The 15,277-nt window shown below is 49.5% G+C and overlaps 1 protein-coding gene across 1 annotated transcript; it reads left to right on the forward strand.

The window, feature by feature from the left end:
* Positions 1-6,250: 6,250 nt before the first annotated feature.
* On the forward strand, positions 6,251-7,312 carry LOC105924300 (cornifelin homolog A). Its single transcript, XM_036142611.1, has 3 exons — positions 6,251-6,581; positions 6,696-6,853; positions 6,945-7,312. The coding sequence occupies exons 1-3, from the start codon at positions 6,479-6,481 to the stop codon at positions 7,065-7,067; spliced, it is 384 nt and encodes a 127-aa protein (XP_035998504.1). The 5' UTR covers positions 6,251-6,478; the 3' UTR covers positions 7,068-7,312.
* Positions 7,313-15,277: the final 7,965 nt, after the last annotated feature.

The raw sequence follows: 15,277 nt of genomic DNA on the forward strand, positions 1-15,277 counted from the left end.
CTGATATTAATACTAAAAGAGAAACTTTTATAATATCATCGCTATATATGTCTCGGCTACCTTCTGCAAATGTCGTTTTAATGGTGATATATGGTCAAACGCAGTTTGCATGTGGCAGAATTTTTTAATTTAACTAATTATACATGTTGGTGTCAACTGGTCCGAGGTCTGCTGCTTTTCCTAACCATGACTTATTTGTCTTTCAGCATACCAGAAGCAGGTCCAGGTTGTAGTCCATCACGTGGAGTGCTCTGCACTGTTTGCAGGTGTTGCACATGTAACTGTGCAATATTTAAAGAATACAGCAAAACCTTTCATCATCTGTTATCTCTGGAGTAAAGTTCATAGAGTGGAAGTTGGAACAGGATGAGACTCTGGGTCAGACCTGTTGAATCCTATCATGGCGATCAGGGAAGGTCTCATGGAGTGGGAAAGCTTCAAAAAGCATCCGTCATCAGCAGAGGCCACAGATAGATGGAGTACAGTACCCACAACTCTGCTGCAGAGATTAACAGAAGAAAAAATAAACTCCACTTTACTTAATTATGTAGATTACTTTGTGAGTACAACCATGGGAGTTTTGAGGGTCTTGAAACACTGCAGGCTTTAGTTACATTTTCACAAGTCTGAGGACCAGCTTATTAGTAATTTTAAATAACATGTAGCAATTCAATTGAATTTCATTTATAGTGGATGATCTGCCTCCCTGGATGATGTCACAGCTAACAGAACGCCAGACCAGGTGTACCTTCAATGAAGAGAAAAATGACAAAAAGAACAAAACAAAAAGTTAAAAGTTGGAATAAAAGAATACAAATTGGAGAACAGTAGGAGAACTCAGCAGTGTGAAAGAAATAGACAAGAATGTTCTCCAGCAGCCTAAGCCTATAGCAGCATAACTATAGAGGTAGCTCATGGTAACCTAAGCCACTCTAACTATAAGCTTTGTCAAAAAGGACAGTTTTAAGATTAGTCTTAAAAGTAGACGGGGTGTCTGCCTCACGGACTAAAACTGGGAGTTGGTTCCACAGGAGAGGAGCCTGATAGCTAAGAAATCTGCCTCCCATTCTACTTTTAGAGACTCTAGGAACCACCAGCAGACCTGCAGTCTGAGAGCGAAGTGCTCTGTTCGGAACATACGGGGTAATCAGAGCTCTGATATATGATGGAGCTTGATTATTAAGGGCTTTATACGTTAGAAGAAGAATTTTAAATTCTGTTCTTGATTTAACAGGAAGCCAATGAAGGGAAGCTAAAATTAGAGAAATATGATCCCTCTTGTTGATTTTCATCAGAACTCTTGCTGCAGCATTTTGGGTCAGCTAAAGGCTTTGAACTACATTTTGTGGACTTCCTGATAGTAAAGAATTACAATAGTCCAGTCTTGAGGTAAGAAATCCATGGGCTAGTTTTTCACCATTACTTTTGGACAGAGTATTTCTAGTTTTAACGATATTCCGGAGTTGAAAAAAAGGAAACTCTGGAGACATGTTTAATATGGGATTTAAATAACATGTCTTGGTAAAAAAAAAAAAATAAACCAGTTCTCTGTCTTAACTGAGTTTAATTGAATATAAATCAATGTGAATTAAATGAAAAAAGGTTTACAATAAGTTTACTTTGGTTTACTTTTTTTATTAGTTGAAATGAAGGACGAAGACTGGTGGAAAAAAACATTTTGCTGAAGCTGATAATGACCCAATTTAGTGATAATTACAGTAAAACATGATCTGATCTTTCCACAGCCTTCCACTCCTGAGGCTACAAGCTCACAATTTCTTACATTTCACAAAAGGAAACTGGTATAAAGTTGATTTAAAAAAAATCATAGCCAAATGGTAAGATCCTGACGACACATTTATTTGTTTAAATCTTGCTGAGAGCGTTTCAAACATTTCATTGAATTTGTTTGTTTACGTGTGTTCATTCTTTCATGAACCTGTTCTGTTTTAAGCCATCATTCAAACTCTTTGTTCAACTTATGAAAAATCTTTTTTCATTTGGCCAGCCAAAAATAACAAAGAAAGCATGCGACACAGTCTGTTGTTCACCACTGAGCATGTGAGTCATTAGAGCCGATCATATGGAATACAATAGAAACAAATTTGACAAACATGTACTTCCAAATGTCTTTTTTTTTTTTTTTTTTTTTTTTTTTTAGATTCAGGGCTATTCAAAAAACATCCAGGGCTAAAGTCCAGGAAGCCCAGGTCTAATGACGCGCCTGAATACAAGTATTTTCTTTTTAGCTCTGAAGTCAGAATCAGACTTCATTTGTAAAGTTTGTCCAAAAATCCTGATGAATCCAATCAATTACTTCGACTACAGACATGTCTTAATGACATCAAAACCTGGATGACTTTAAATGTTCTGCTTTTAAGTTGTCATCTTTGGACCAGAGTTCTTAAAAAATAATCTTCTCAATCTGGATGGCATTAAATTGGCCTCTGGTATTAAAGTTAAAAACCCTGGAGTCATTTTGGACCAAGACATATGATTTAAATCTCACATTAAACAGGTTTCCAGGGTTTTCCTTTTTCACCCCCGGAATATTGCCAGAATTAGAAATATTTTGTCCAGGGGTGATGCTGAAAAACTAGTCTATGCATTTGTTACTTCAAGGCTGGACACCTGGTCTGGACTTCTATTCGCTGTGACATCATCCAGGGGAGGCATATCATTACCATATAACATAGAAAGGATTCTTGGATCAAGATCCTTAGCCCCAGCTTGCTCCCCGGGTGCCGTACATTGGCAGCCTACTGCTCCCTGGAGGGTGCATTAAATGCAGAGGACAAATATATTTGTAATGTATATTGAAATGACAAAGTTGATGATGATTATTATTAAAAGATATCTCTCTCCTTGCAACGCGCCACAACTAGGTCATGGAGATCACAAGAGATACCCACACTAACAGGAATCTGCAGTCCCTCCAGGAAGTTCTGTGTTTAAACTTAGACTTAGACAACTTTATTTGTCATTTTGTATGCACAGAGTGCGTACAAAACGATATTTTGTTGCATACAGCTTGTAAAATTGCAGAAGAATTTAATTTACAGTATGAGTTGCAGCAGTGATTTAAAAGTAAACAATTTAAATGTAGACAATGCAAGAGAAGTCACAGTGTACAGGTGAGTATTTTTATAACCATTTCTATGTGCAGAAATTGATTGTGCAAGGGCATTAGTGCAAGAATACAGCTTGTAATTTACCGTAGATTTAAAATACAGTATAAAGTGCAGCACTGATTTAAAAGCAAAACAGTTGAAATGTAAACAATACAAGAGAAAGTCACAGTGTACAGGTGAATATTTTTAAAAAACCATTTGTATGAACAGAATTTAAAAACTAAAAGTTCGGCAGTAAGTTCTTTGTAAGAACATGCTCTAAAAAATCCGAGCAAAGTCACCTGAAAGCATGAAGACTGGATGTCTGCCTTACTTCAGCTGACTCCAACTTAACCTGGATGACACAGCTCCTTACCTTATCTCTAATGCCTTCCCGCTCATAAAGGTCATTTTATCTTCCCGTATCTGCCATTGAGTTGTTTTTGGCCATGATCCTTGTCTCTTTGTACCAGTAAGTGTAAACGTGTTTCAAATTCCATATATTTAGACAGTCATAACATTTCAAGAATTAAGCTTTATTGTCATTAGGTGTTTCCATGAAGAATTATTTTTTGATGAGGCTCAGAGTGCACTTAAATTCCCATAACACCCAGGCACAAGACATTATCTTTCCATTTTAAAATGTTATATTTTTATTTCTTAAACATTTGATTGCATTGGCCAAAAACAACATGCTCTGAGGGGCTTAAGCTTATTTCCATTGCTTAAGCATGCAAATAGACTTTAGCAGCTAATGGATTCATTTTCAGGTCAAAAAGTCAGACAGCAGGCTGGGCAATAAATAATTGTGCAGTTTGCATTAGTGTCTAGACAGACAGAGAATGAAGTGTGTGAATACACATTTGCAAGTGAGAGACAGTATAAATGATTTTTATCAGATCAGAAATCTGTGTTGTAACATAGATTATGAAGTGGGCTGGTGTTTTTTTTTTAATTTTCAGCCAGGGGGGCGATAGCCCTCGCAGCTTTGAGAAATTGCATTTAAGTCTGTTAGTTTTTTAATTAATATTCCTGAATTGTTTCCCCGTCTGAAGTGGGACAAACATCTGGATATTTTGTTAATGACTATAAGTAGAATTACTCTAAAATTAGGTTGTTGAAATGTCTGCATATGATGCTTGTTTTCACTCCTAGTTGTCTTTATGTATAAATCTGAGAAATCGCCTCATGACCAGAGTAAAAATAGCATGCAAAGCACAAACGAGACAGCGGTGATAAGCTTGATGTAAGTTTGATTCAATATATTCACCTGAATGCCAGTCTGAAAGTATATAGTTTAAAGACTAGTCATGATGACATCAGTTGACGCTTACTTTAAATGGACATATCACTGCAGTTTTTTTTTTCAGATGTTCCAGGCAACATGCGATGTGATAAGATGTTGAAAAGCAGGATGCCTCTCAACCTGCCAAGTGTCAAACAGGAATGCATGCGGGCAGTTCCTGTTGCTACAGTACAATTAGTTTATTCACATGTCATCCTTTCAACATGTGATTTTTTTTTATTTCTCCTAGTTTAAACCAGGGAACACTGGGTGAGACTGTCCCTCGAACAAGGGGGTCCTTGCCAAGATGACAGACAGATGTTTCAAAGACAACTTTTTGTTCTGATAGGCAGTCCAAGCTTTCAGGAAAAAGTCAGTTAAGCAGCATTTGTAGTTCAGTCCACTGTAAAGTTTAGAAAAAAAAAATATTTGGCAAAATCTTTGGTGTACCAGAGAGGCAAAGTTACTACAGTGTTAGACCTTGACTCTTTATCATAAGTTAAAATATTTTTTTTCTTATGGTTCTTTTTTTTGGGGGAGGGGTGGGGGTGAGTAACCTGACTCTAGCCAGATAGATTTTGCTCCACTCATCCATCTGGGACAGATCCATAGGAATGGCGTTTCAAAAGGCTGGGCCTTATCAAAAATCCTTGCATATGATTGGATAAGCCACTTGTCTGTCATCTTTATCGACGTGCTATTTCAACCACTCACACCAAAGCCAAACCGTGACACTGATGAGAGCGAGCAAGGAAAAAAACAAAACTTTTTTTTTTTTTTTATGTGTTTGCGGCTCTAGTGGTACGCATTTTATTGACAGTGAGCTGACAGGAAGAGGGGGAAGTCAGGCGGCAAAGCGCCACACGGGTCGGAGTCGATCCAGGGCCGCCCACGTCGAGGACTAAAGGCTTCCTAACATGGTTCGCGCTAACCGCCCAGCCACAGGCGCCCTGGAAAACAAAACTTGCCAAATCCGGTTGGAAGAGGGGCGAAAACGTTGTTTCCACCAACAAAAGCCTTCAGAGCCGTTCTCTGATGTTCTTTTAATGAAACAATATTAGGTAGATTGGACAACACAGAAGAAATAGCAGCATCAATGTTAACGCTTGCTTCCTCGATGCGAGCCGCCATTGCTGTCTGAATCAAAACAGTCTCTCACGGTCGCTTCTCCACTATGTCACATCTATGAAACTCCAGCCCTGCGTCCTGATTGGCTGTACAATAAAATTGGTTGGAGAAATCACTCTCTATGGAAGATGTCCCAGATGGATGTGAGCGAAGCTAGGCGGAGCTAAGCGGAACAAAATTCATCTGGCTAGGGTCAGGTTAGGTGTTCAGTGCCCTGAAAGAACCAGTGTGTCCGGTTTGTTTCCTCTGGAGGCATCCTGGCACCTACTTCTAATTTGACTTGAGACAACATTTCAGAGCAGACATCAGCTGTGAGAGGACACTCAACCCAGAGCTCAGGTGAGCAAAAGGTGAGATGTATATAGATAGTTTGAAATTACTTTACAAAGACCGGATAAGGCAAATTTACTCTGGCTGGCAATTTTTTTTATTGTTTCTCTACATAACCTACCTAAAATGTAACGAGTTTACAAACTTCTGGTTCTCTTTTAGGATTTCAAAACAAAGAGACAAACAAATTAATACAAAAGCAAGATTTAGCGCTTGTGTAAAAGTGCGACAAGAAACCTTTGTTAAAAATAATGACGCTCTTTGTGCAATGATTCATATTGTGAAGAGGAACATTTAACTCATGCAAAGTAAAATGAAATTTATACTCAGCATGTGCTGCCATTCAGTCACTTATATACTATATATATATATATATATAGTATATATAAATATATACTGTTTTTTCTTCTTCCTGCAGGTAATGTAACATTCTGAAATATCACTGTGATATCACTCTCATTTTTTTTCATTTAATATTTACTTTCATTGCCAGGCTTAAACCCAAATCAGTTGAAGTCAGTGCCAGTCGCTTGAAAATCATAGTTAAAACCGTGTTGCCGCCTAAACGGTCTCTCGTGTTGAGCATCTCTTTACATATGTTTTTTTCTCCATTCTTTTAGAACTCATGGCAACTAAAACAGTGATTGAGCAACCTCAGTCGGTGATAGTCCAAAACTCCCAGGAGTGGGGAAGTGGGCTGTTTGACTGTTTCGATGATTTGGGAACTTGTAAGTAACTTTGAATGAAGATTAAGGCATTAAAGGCATATTGAAAGACTTCATTTATGTTTGTTTTTGTGTTCATATTTGTGTCAATCCTCTGTATTCTTTGCACCCCTGAAGGCTGTTTTGCATACTGGTGCTTCCCCTGCTTTGCCTGTATGACATCTAGAGACTTTGGGGAGCATCTCTGTCTCCCCATGCTGGATTGGTTTGGTGGTTGCGTCCCACCAATCACCTTGTCCCTGAGGGTCTTGATGCGACACAGATATGGCATCAAGGTATTTTTAAAAAAAGTGAACGGTTCATTTTGTTTTCTTTGTTACTGTATTTCACTAAATATTTTATGACATTATGCACTTTAACCACCAGGGCTCCATTCCTATGGACTGTGTGTTATCCAGCTTCTGTTTCATCTGTGCCTGGTGTCAGATGTCCAGGGAGATACAGATGAGAAAACTCCCGGTCGTCAAGGTCAAAACCCAAAGCGCATGAACCCGGGGTCACCGTCTGGGTCGATACACGCTCTGGTGATGGGAATGTTGTAGATGATTTTTAACTGAGGAACATTTGTGCTTTCCAATCAGCTTACAATTAACTGTTTTTTTAAATCACAGCTTTTGCAATGTAAAAAAAAAAAAAATTGTACCCATTTGTTTGTTACAGATGCATTTAAAATATTTTCCAAATTATGCTTCCCCTCAACCATTTTATGGCAATAAAAGTATGTTATGAGTTCATCTCTGTTGTACTGAAGTTCTGTTCCACTAAAAAGTCCTTTTCTGATGCTGAGTCCAACCCGACTTGTCATATTGATACCCGTGCGTGTTTCGTAACAGGACCAGTGTGAGTCAGTCGTCCCATCCACCATAGCAAAGACAAATGCTTCAACTTCCCTTCTAAGTGATGTAATTGTTTAGCAAACTTAATGTAAAAGGAAACTCATTTTAAATTTCACAAGGTATCTGCTGGGAGATAGAAGCAGATAGGAATTTTACCCAGATTGAGACAAAAATCCAGCAACAAGTGATCGGTGACTGATTTTTCATGTAGTAACCCTGACATCCAGTGCCCAATCAAGTTTTTTTTTTTTTTTTTTTTTTTTTTAAATTCTGCCACTGGACTTTGTTGTGGTCTTTATTGATCAAACTTTCAGTGTGATGTATCCCCTTACAAAAAGGGGATACTCTAAGAAATTTGGGAACAAAAAAAAAAAAAAAAAAAAAAAAAAAAAAAAAAACCCACGGGCAGATGCTACATGTGTTCAACTTTAGATAGACTAGACCTAAATAAATCAGTGGCAGCAGATGACTCCCTGCCATCTGGACCATAGAGTTGACTAAGGTGTTCAAATTCATGTCAATGGTACTACTGATTAAGCAAGCTGTCACTCCTGCAAAACCGGAACCAAGTGTTCAGCTGCTTTAATAGCAACAATCATGAGGTACCCTTCAGTTCATAGATGACATAACAAAAACATTCTCATCAATTACTTTATTTAAAACCAGTTCCTCAGACAGGACTTGAGACGTTGTGGGCGGCGTCACTTGAGACGTTGTGGGCGGCGTCACTTGAGACGTTGTGGGCGGCGTCACTTGAGACGTTGTGGGCGGCGTCACTTGAGACGTTGTGGGCGGCGTCACTTGAGACGTTGTGGGCGGCGTCACTTGAGACGTTGTGGGCGGCGTCACTTGAGACGTTGTGGGCGGCGTCACTTGAGACGTTGTGGGCGGCGTCACTTGAGACGTTGTGGGCGGCGTCACTTGAGACGTTGTGGGCGGCGTCACTTGAGACGTTGTGGCGGCGTCACTTGAGACGTTGTGGGCGGCGTCACTTGAGACGTTGTGGGCGGCGTCACTTGAGACGTTGTGGGCGGCGTCACTTGAGACGTTGTGGGCGGCGTCACTTGAGACGTTGTGGGCGGCGTCACTTGAGACGTTGTGGGCGGCGTCACTTGAGACGTTGTGGGCGGCGTCACTTGAGACGTTGTTGGGCGGCGTCACTTGAGACGTTGTGGGCGGCGTCACTTGAGACGTTGTGGGCGGCGTCACTTGAGACGTTGTGGGCGGCGTCACTTGAGACGTTGTGGGCGGCGTCACTTGAGACGTTGTGGGCGGCGTCACTTGAGACGTTGTGGGCGGCGTCACTTGAGACGTTGTGGGCGGCGTCACTTGAGACGTTGTGGGCGGCGTCACTTGAGACGTTGTGGGGCGGCGTACACTTGAGACGTTGTGGGCGGCGTCACTTGAGACGTTGTGGGCGGCGTCACTTGAGACGTTGTGGGCGGCGTCACTTGAGACGTTGTGGGCGGCGGTCACTTGAGACGTTGTGGGCGGCGTCACTTGAGACGTTGTGGGCGGCGTCACTTGAGGACGTTGTTGGGCGGCCGTCACTTGAGACGTTGTGGGCGGCGTCACTTGAGACGTTGTGGGCGGCGTCACTTGAGACGTTGTGGGCGGCGTCACTTGAGACGTGTGGGCGCGTCACTTGAGACAGTTGTGGGCGGCGTCACTTGAGACGTTGTGGGCGGCGTCACTTGAGACGTTGTGGGCGGCGTCACTTGAGACGTTGTGGGCGGCGTCACTTGAGACGTTGTGGGCGGCGTCACTTGAGACGTTGTGGGCGGCGTCACTTGAGACGTTGTGGGCGGCGTCACTTGAGACGTTGTGGGCGGCGTCACTTGAGACGTTGTGGGCGGCGTCACTTGAGACGTTGTGGGCGGCGTCACTTGAGACGTTGTGGGCGGCGTCACTTGAGACGTGTGGGCGGCGTCACTTGAGACGTTGTGGGCGGCGTCACTTGAGACGTTGTGGGCGGCGTCACTTGAGACGTTGTGGGCGGCGTCACTTGAGACGTTGTTGGGCGGCGTCACTTGAGACGTTGTGGCGGCGTCACTTGAGACGTTGTGGGCGGCGTCACTTGAGACGTGGTGGGCGGCGTCACTTGAGACGTTTGGGCGGCGTCACTTGAAGACGTTGTGGGCGGCGTCACTTGAAACGTTGTGGGCGGCGTCACTTGAGACGTTGTGGGCGGCGTCACTTGAGACGTTGTGGGCGGCGTCACTTGAGACGTTGTGGGCGGCGTCACTTGAGACGTTGTGGCGGCGTCACTTGAGACGTTGTGGGCGGCGTCACTTGAGACGTTGTGGGCGGCGTCACTTGAGACGTTGTGGGCGGCGTCACTTGAGACGTTGTGGGCGCGTCACTGAGACGTTGTGGGCGGCGTCACTTGAGACGTTGTGGGCGGCGTCACTTGAGACGTTGTGGGCGGCGTCACTTGAGACGTTGTGGGCGGCGTCACTTGAGACGTTGTGGGCGGCGTCCACTTGAGACGTTGTGGGCGGCGTCACTTGAGACGTTGTGGGCGGCGTCACTTGAGACGTTGTGGGCGGCGTCACTTGAAGACGTTGTGGGCGGCGTCACTTGAGACGTTGTGGGCGGCGTCACTTGAGACGTTGTGGGCGGCGTCACTTGAGACGTTGTGGGCGGCGTCACTTGAGACGTTGTGGGCGGCGTCACTTGAGACGTTGTGGGCGGCGTCACTTGAGACGTTGTGGGCGGCGTCACTTGAGACGTTGTGGGCGGCGTCACTTGAGACGTTGTGGGCGGCGTTCACTTGAGACGTTGTGGGCGGCGTCACTTGAGACGTTGTTGGCGGCGCACTTGAGACGTTGTGGGCGGCGTCACTTGAGACGTTGTGGGCGGCGTCACTTGAGACGTTGTGGGCGGGCGTCACTTGAGACGTTGGGGGCGGCGTCACTTGAGACGTTGTGGGCGGCGTCACTCTTCAAGGAGACGTGTGGGCGGCGTCACTTGAGACGTTGTGGGCGGACCGTCCACTTTGAGACGTTGTGGCGGCGTCACTTGAGGACGTTGTGGGCGGCCCGTCACTTGAGACGTTGTGGGCGGCGTCACTTGAGACGTTGTGGCGGCGTCACGTAGACGTTTTGGGCGCGTCCACTTGAGACGTTGTGGGCGGCGTCACTTGAGACGTGTGGGCGGCGTCCACTGAGACGTTGTGGGCGGCGTCACTTGAGACGTTGTGGGCGGCGTCACTTGAGACGTTGTGGGCGGCGTCACTTGAGACGTTGTGGGCGGCGTCACTTGAGACGTTGTGGGCGGCGTCACTTGAGACGTTGTGGGCGGCGTCACTTGAGACGTTGTGGGCGGCGTCACTTGAGACGTTGTGGGCGGCGTCACTTGAGACGTTGTGGGCGGCGTCACTTGAGACGTTGTGGCGGCGTCACTTGAGACGTTTGTGGGCGGCGTTCACTTGAGACGTTGTGGGCGGCGTCACTTGAGACGTTGTGGGCGGCGTCACTTGAGACGTTGTGGGCGGCGTCACTTGAGACGTTGTGGGCGGCGTCACTTGAGACGTTGTGGGCGGCGTCACTTGAGACGTTTGTGGCGGCGTCACTTGAGACGTTGTGGGCGGCGTCACTTGAGACGTTGTGGGCGGCGTCACTTGAGACGTTGTGGGCGGCGTCACTTGAGACGTTGTGGGCGGCGTCACTTGAGACGTTGTGGGCGGCGTCACTTGAGACGTTGTGGGCGGCGTCACTTGAGACGTTGTGGGCGGCGTCACTTGAGAGTTTGTGGGCGGCGTCACTTGAGACGTTGTTGGGCGGCGTCACTTGAGACGTTGTGGGCGGCGTCACTTGAGACGTTGTGGGCGGCGTCACTTGAGACGTTGTGGGCGGCGTCACTTGAGACGTTGTGGGCGGCGTCACTTGAGACGTTGTGGGCGGCGTCACTTGAGACGTTGTGGGCGGCGTCACTTGAGACGTTGTGGGCGGCGTCACTTGAGACGTTGTGGGCGGCGTCACTTGAGACGTTGTGGGCGGCGTCACTTGAGACGTTGTGGGCGGCGTCACTTGAGACGTTGTGGGCGGCGTCACTTGAGACGTTGTGGGCGGCGTCACTTGAGACGTTGTGGGCGGCGTCACTTGAGACGTTGTGGGCGGCGTCACTTGAGACGTTGTGGGCGGCGGTCACTTGAGACGTTGTGGGCGGCGTCACTTGAGACGTTGTGGGCGGCGTCACTTGAGACGTTGTGGGGCGGCGTCACTTGAGACGTTGTGGGCGGCGTCACTTGAGACGTTGTGGGCGGCGTCAACGTTTTGAGGCGTCACTTGAGACGTTGTGGGCGGCGTCACTTGAGACGTTGTGGGCGGCGTCACTTGAGACGTTGTGGGCGGCGTCTCACTTGAGACGTTGTGGGCGGGCGTCACTTGAGACGTTGTGGGCGGCGTCACTTGAGACGTTTGTGGCGGCGTCACTTGAGACGTTGTGGGCGGCGTCACTTGAGACGTTGTGGGCGGCGTCACTTGAGACGTTGTGGGCGGCGTCACTTGAGACGTTGTGGGCGGCGTCACTTGAGACGTTGTGGGCGGCGTCACTTGAGACGTTGTGGGCGGCGTCACTTGAGACGTTGTGGGCGGCGTCACTTGAGACGTTGTGGGCGGCGTCACTTGAGACGTTGTGGGCGGCGTCACTTGAGACGTTGTGGGCGGCGTCACTTGAGACGTTGTGGGCGGCGTCACTTGAGACGTTGTGGGCGGCGTCACTTGAGACGTTGTGGGCGGCGTCACTTGAGACGTTGTGGGCGGCGTCACTTGAGACGTTGTGGGCGGCGTCACTTGAGACGTTGTGGGCGGCGTCACTTGAGACGTTGTGGGCGGCGTCACTTGAGACGTTGTGGGCGGCGTCACTTGAGACGTTGTGGGCGGCGTCACTTGAGACGTTGTGGGCGGCGTCACTTGAGACGTTGTGGGCGGCGTCACTTGAGACGTTGTGGGCGGCGTCACTTGAGACGTTGTGGGCGGCGTCACTTGAGACGTTGTGGGCGGCGTCACTTGAGACGTTGTGGGCGGCGTCACTTGAGACGTTGTGGGCGGCGTCACTTGAGACGTTGTGGGCGGCGTCACTTGAGACGTTGTGGGCGGCGTCACTTGAGACGTTGTGGGCGGCGTCACTTGAGACGTTGTGGGCGGCGTCACTTGAGACGTTGTGGGCGGCGTCACTTGAGACGTTGTGGGCGGCGTCACTTGAGACGTTGTGGGCGGCGTCACTTGAGACGTTGTGGGCGGCGTCACTTGAGACGTTGTGGGCGGCGTCACTTGAGACGTTTGTGGGCGGCGTCACTTGAGACGTTGTGGGCGGCGTCACTTGAGACGTTGTGGGCGGCGTCACTTGAGACGTTGTGGGCGGCGTCACTTGAGACGTTGTGGGCGGCGTCACTTGAGACGTTGTGGGCGGCGTCACTTGAGACGTTGTGGGCGGCGTCACTTGAGACGTTGTGGGCGGCGTCACTTGAGACGTTGTGGGCGGCGTCACTTGAGACGTTGTGGGCGGCGTCACTTGAGACGTTGTGGGCGGCGTCACTTGAGACGTTGTGGGCGGCGTCACTTGAGACGTTGTGGGCGGCGTCACTTGAGACGTTGTGGGCGGCGTCACTTGAGACGTTGTGGGCGGCGTCACTTGAGACGTTGTGGGCGGCGTCACTTGAGACGTTGTGGGCGGCGTCACTTGAGACGTTGTGGGCGGCGTCACTTGAGACGTTGTGGGCGGCGTCACTTGAGACGTTGTGGGCGGCGTCACTTGAGACGTTGTGGGCGGCGTCACTTGAGACGTTGTGGCGGCGTCACTTGAGACGTTGTGGGCGGCGTCACTTGAGGACGAGTGTGGGGCGGCGTCACTTGAGACGTTGTGGGCGGCGTCACTTGAGACAGTTGTGGGCGGCGTCCACTTGAGACGTTGTGGGCGGCGTCACTTGAGACGCTTGTGGGCGGCGTCACTTGAGAAGTTGTGGGCTGGCGTCACTTGAGACGTTGTGGGCGGCGTCACTTGAGACGTTGTGGGCGGCGTCACTTGAGACGTTGTGGGCGGCGTCACTTGAGACGTTGTGGGCGGGTCACTTGAGACGTTGTGGCGGCGTCACTTGAGACGTTGTGGGCGGCGTCACTTGAGACGTTGTGGGCGGCGTCACTTTGAGACGTTTGTGGGCGGTCGTCACTTGAGACGTTGTGGGCGGCGTCACTGAGACGTTGTGGGCGGACGTCACTTGAGACGTTGTGGGCGGCGTCAACTTGAGACGTTGTGGGCGGCGTCACTTGAGACGTTGTGGCGGCGTCACTTGAGACGTTGTGGGCGGCCCTGGGCGTCACTTGAGACGTTGTGGGCGGCGTCACTTGAGACGTTGTGGGCGGCGTCACTTGAGACGTTGTGGGCGGCGTCACTTGAGACGTTGTGGGCGGCGTCACTTGAGAGTTGTGGGCGGCGTCATTGAGACGTGTGGGCGGCGTCACTTGAGACGTTGTGGGCGGCGTCACTTGAGACGTTGGGGCGGCGTCACTTGAGACGTTGTGGGCGGCGTCACTTGAGACGTTTTGGGTGGGGTGGCGGCGTCACTTGAGACGTTGTGGGCGGCGTCACTTGAGACTTGTGGGCGCGGCGTCACTTGAGACGTTGTGGGCGGCGTCACTGAGACGTTGTGGGCGGCGTCACTTGAGACGTTGTGGGCGGCGTCACTTGAGACGTTGTGGGCGGCGTCACTTGAGACGTTGTGGGCGGCGTCACTTGAGACGTTGGTGGGCGGCGTCACTTGAGACGTTGTGGGCGGCGTCACTGAGGACGTTGTGGGCGGCGTCACTTGAGACGTTTGTGGGCGGCGTCACTGAGACGTTGGGGCGGCGTCACTTGAGACGTTGTGGGCGCGTGCACTGAGACGTTGTGGGCCGCGTCACTTGAGACGTTGTGGGCGGCGTCACTTGAGACTGTTGTGGGCGGCGTCACTTGAGACGTTGTGGGCGGCGTCACTTGAGACGTTGTGGGCGGCGTCACTTGAGACGTTGTGGGCGGCGTCACTTGAGACGTTGTGGCGGCGTCACTTGAGACGTGTGGGCGGCGTCACTTGAGACGTTGTGGGCGGCGTCACTTGAGACGTTTGGGCGGCGTCCACTTGAGACGTTGTGGGCGGCGTCACTTGAGACGTTGTGGGCGGCGTCACTTGAGACGTTGTGTGCGGCGTCACTTGAGACGTTGTGGGCGGCGTCACTTGAGACGTTGTGGGCGGCGTCACTTGCGACGTTGTGGGCGGCGTCAATTGAGACGTTGTGGGCGGCGTCACTTGAGACGTTGTGGGCGGCGTCCACTTGAGACGTTGTGGGCGGCGTCACTTGAGACGTTGTGGGCGGCGTCACTTGAGACGTTGTGGGCGGCGTCACTTGAGACGTTGTGGGCGGCGTCACTTGAGACGTTGTGGGCGGCGTCACTTGAGACGTTGTGGGCGGCGTCACTTGAGACGTCGTGGCGGCGTCACTTGAGACGTTGTGGGCGGCGTCACTTGAGACGTTGTGGGCGGCGTCACTTGAGACGTTGTGGGCGGCGTCACTTGAGACGTTGTGGGCGGCGTCACTTGAGAACGTTGTGGGCGGCGTCACTTGAGACGTTGTGTGCGCGTCACTTGAGACGTTGTGGGCGGCGTCACTTGAGACGTTTTGTGGGCGGCGTCACTTGAGACGTTGTGGGCGGGTCACTTGCGACGTCTGTGGGCGGCGTCACTTGAGACGTTGTGGGCGGCGTCACTTGAGACGTTGTGGGCGGCGTCACTTGAGACGTTGTGGGCGGCGTCACTTGAGGACGTTGTGGGCGGCGTCACTTGAGACGTTGTGGGCGGCGTCACTTGGAGACGTTGTGGGCGGCGTC

The sequence above is a fragment of the Fundulus heteroclitus genome, chromosome 11, assembly GCF_011125445.2.
Source record: "Fundulus heteroclitus isolate FHET01 chromosome 11, MU-UCD_Fhet_4.1, whole genome shotgun sequence".
Classification (NCBI taxonomy): domain Eukaryota; kingdom Metazoa; phylum Chordata; class Actinopteri; order Cyprinodontiformes; family Fundulidae; genus Fundulus; species Fundulus heteroclitus.